At 31.8% G+C, this 3,035-nt stretch overlaps 1 protein-coding gene across 8 annotated transcripts in view; it reads right to left on the bottom strand.

The window, feature by feature from the left end:
* LOC106465402 (ubiquitin-associated protein 2-like) overlaps nucleotides 1–3,035 on the bottom strand; it is a 68,273-nt gene that overhangs the window by 11,437 nt on the left and 53,801 nt on the right. For all 8 annotated transcript variants that reach the window (XM_013925626.2, XM_022393293.1, XM_022393294.1 and 5 more), the window contains one exon: nucleotides 2,203–2,281. In XM_013925626.2, coding sequence (XP_013781080.1) covers nucleotides 2,203–2,281 — 79 coding nt within the window. The remainder of the gene's footprint in view (nucleotides 1–2,202; nucleotides 2,282–3,035) is intronic.

Genomic DNA, 3,035 nt, shown 5'->3' with positions numbered 1-3,035 from the left:
GTAGCAACACAATAAAAGTATTAAGTTACATCATGCAGTAGCAACACAATAAAAGTATTAAGTTACATCATGCAGTAGCACCACAATAAAAGTATTAAGTTACATCATGTAGTAGCAACACAATAAAAGTATTAAGTTACGTCATGCAGTAGCAACACAATGAAAGTATTAAGTTACATCATGTAGTAGCGCTAAGAGAATAAAGTTTACTTACGTGTAGAGTAATACAAGAAGTCGGCTTCCAGAAAAATCTGAGAGGCATAATTTTCCTCACATTTTTTAGTCAGGTTTGTGATCTCAGTAACATCAAAATGAGACAAGTAGTTTATGAAGTCACTTATTTTCTAGGTAGATACTAAATTTCATCAAATGTTTTTAGCTCACCATTTTATTTCATTGAAAATAGCTTCAGAAAAGTGGATACAGGCATAACATGAATCATATATTTTCCAAAGTTTTGGTAACACCAGCTCTTATGTTAAATAACATCAGTGCTACACGTACGTTCTTAAGGCAGAAGAGATACTGAATCAAAAATTACATTAATCCCTTGATTAAATAAAGGCTTTACGCAAAACTTTAAAATAAAACAAACAAATAATGATGCACAATTGGTAGTTTTAATAAGAAACACGAGTTCTTATAGCCATTCTGTTTGGTTGGAGATATGAAAACTATGGCATCTTTTATCATCAGATACAGCTAGAAATGTGTTTTCTAACGTTACCTTAACACAAAATTATTTACTTTACAAATACATGCAAACAAGAGAAAAAAAACTGCATAAAAATTTCAGATCAGCAAGAAAACCAGTAACATTTTTCCTCACAACAAAGTCCGGTACATAGTACAACATACATGCACACACACATACACTAAACATAATTATCCAAAAACTCAACAAAAGTGTATACATATATATATATAATAAAAAAAAAAAACAAACTTATAGCTCTACAGGTTAGTTTTTATAAGCTAGTCACGAGCCAACAAATAATAAATTAGGCTTAGAATGAAAAAAAAAAGGAAAAGCTTACAAGCCTTAAAACAATCAGAAAACACAAAAATGAAATTCTAGAGTCTGAGACACTAAACTGACTATCAGCACATGGTCGTCATAGAGAATTACTAAAAATCATCTGAATGCTATGTACAAATAATAGCTTTTTTTTATTGTTAATATCAGCTGAATTGTTATTACTTGCTTGTTCACAACAGAATATGTGAACCTGTTTTAAATTAACCCCCATCATTGGATGGAAAGTTTGTTAAGTAAATACACAAAAATATAGTTTTCTGGGAAGACATCAGAGCTATAACCTCCAGTTTTAAAACTTTCTTATCAAGGGAAGAAGAATACAATAACATATTGCTGAAAACTGAAATGGGCAAAAAAGTACCTTTATCAGTTTCATATCAGAGCCTATATCTTGTTTTGAAACTTGTTAATAATGATTTAGGTCGTAGAATAGCTCTTTAAGTTTATCATAAGTAAAACTGGATGGCTTAATCAACTAATGTCATACAAACTAACAGATTAAATAAAGTGTAGCTAAAATAATCAACTAATAAAAAATTAGTTTTTCCAATTGTTATCATTTTTGATTAACCCTCTGGATATGGGTAGGTCAAAGTGCACATGTAACAACCTTTTTATAGTTACATTCAAAATTTAGTTAAACTACTTCAATATCAATGTATGTCAATATTTCAATAAATCTTCACTTTTCTGCCACATGACTTGGCATTGCGATTTCTCATTTGTATTTGCTTCCCTTACAATTAGAAACATAATATATATATTTCAATTCTTTGTGCTGCTACTACACGATGTAACTTAACACTTTCATTGTGTTGAGATAAGACCTAGCCAATCATTTGTTGAGTAATGTGTAAAAATCCATTCTTTCACCAGTTTAGCCGAGATAAGACCTAGCCAATCATTTGTTGAGTAATGTGTAAAAATCCATTCTTTCACCAGTTTAGCCGAGATAAGACCTAGCCAAACATACCTGTGTAAACCTTTTGTCAACTTCTGGACCTCTTCCAGTTTAACTCTGCCTGTATACACTGTACTGTCAAATTCCACAACCAATCCTGACATCCCTGTGTAAACTCTTTATCAACTTTTGGACCAATAATGATAAACTTATCTGCGTACAAAACAATGCCAAGTAATGGGCCTTTTCATGTTAAACTTACCTGTGTATACTACACTGCCAAGTCCTGGGTCCCTTCCCGTTAAGCTAGTTGTAGGCTGGAAAGGCATATCATAATAACCCTGTAAGGCAAAAGTACATTAATACTGGCAGTTACACAAAGCGTTCATTAAAATATTGTTGTGTTATATAAATAATATTTTTAACACACTCTTATTTGCAAGGTCTTATATTTTCATATGCATCTAGAAGAAAAAAAAAGAAGAACAAAACACTAAAACTGTTGATTGCTAGCATTATATCATTACATTGCTATGACACCTGAGGAAGCAAATAAATACATAAAAACATGCAACAGTAAACAAGCACTATTTCACTTTATTATCAAACATTAAACTTATCCAATGCATGGGTTATAAAGGCAACAAAACTAAATGAATGAAGAAACAGATTAAAAAACAAAGAAACAGTATTGCAGCCATGTAGATAAAATACAACCACCATAACACCAATCACGTTCACTCAAACATCCGAGGTTAATAACATGCTCCGCAGCACAAGAAAATCATACTTTTCTAATGCATTGTGGGAAGTTGTGTAATCAAGTTCTTTACAATTTTAGTAATTTGGGAATTATTTTCATTAATATACATGTTCAATCAATTCTGTCATTTGTTGAGCAATGTGTAAAAATCCATTCTTTCACCAGTTTAGCCGAGATAAGACCTAGCCAATCATTTGTTGAGTAATGTGTAAAAATCCATTCTTTCACCAGTTTAGCCCAGGAGTGGATGTGGAACTTGACAGTACAGTGTATACAGGCAGAGTTAAACTGGAAGAGGTCCAGAAGTTGACAAAAGGTTTACACAGGTATGG

This window comes from Limulus polyphemus, unplaced genomic scaffold (genome assembly GCF_000517525.1).
Source record: "Limulus polyphemus unplaced genomic scaffold, Limulus_polyphemus-2.1.2 Scaffold1931, whole genome shotgun sequence".
Lineage (NCBI taxonomy): Eukaryota > Metazoa > Arthropoda > Merostomata > Xiphosura > Limulidae > Limulus > Limulus polyphemus.
Note: the sequence above shows the minus strand (reverse complement) of the source record. Positions and strands in the feature narration are given on the sequence as shown.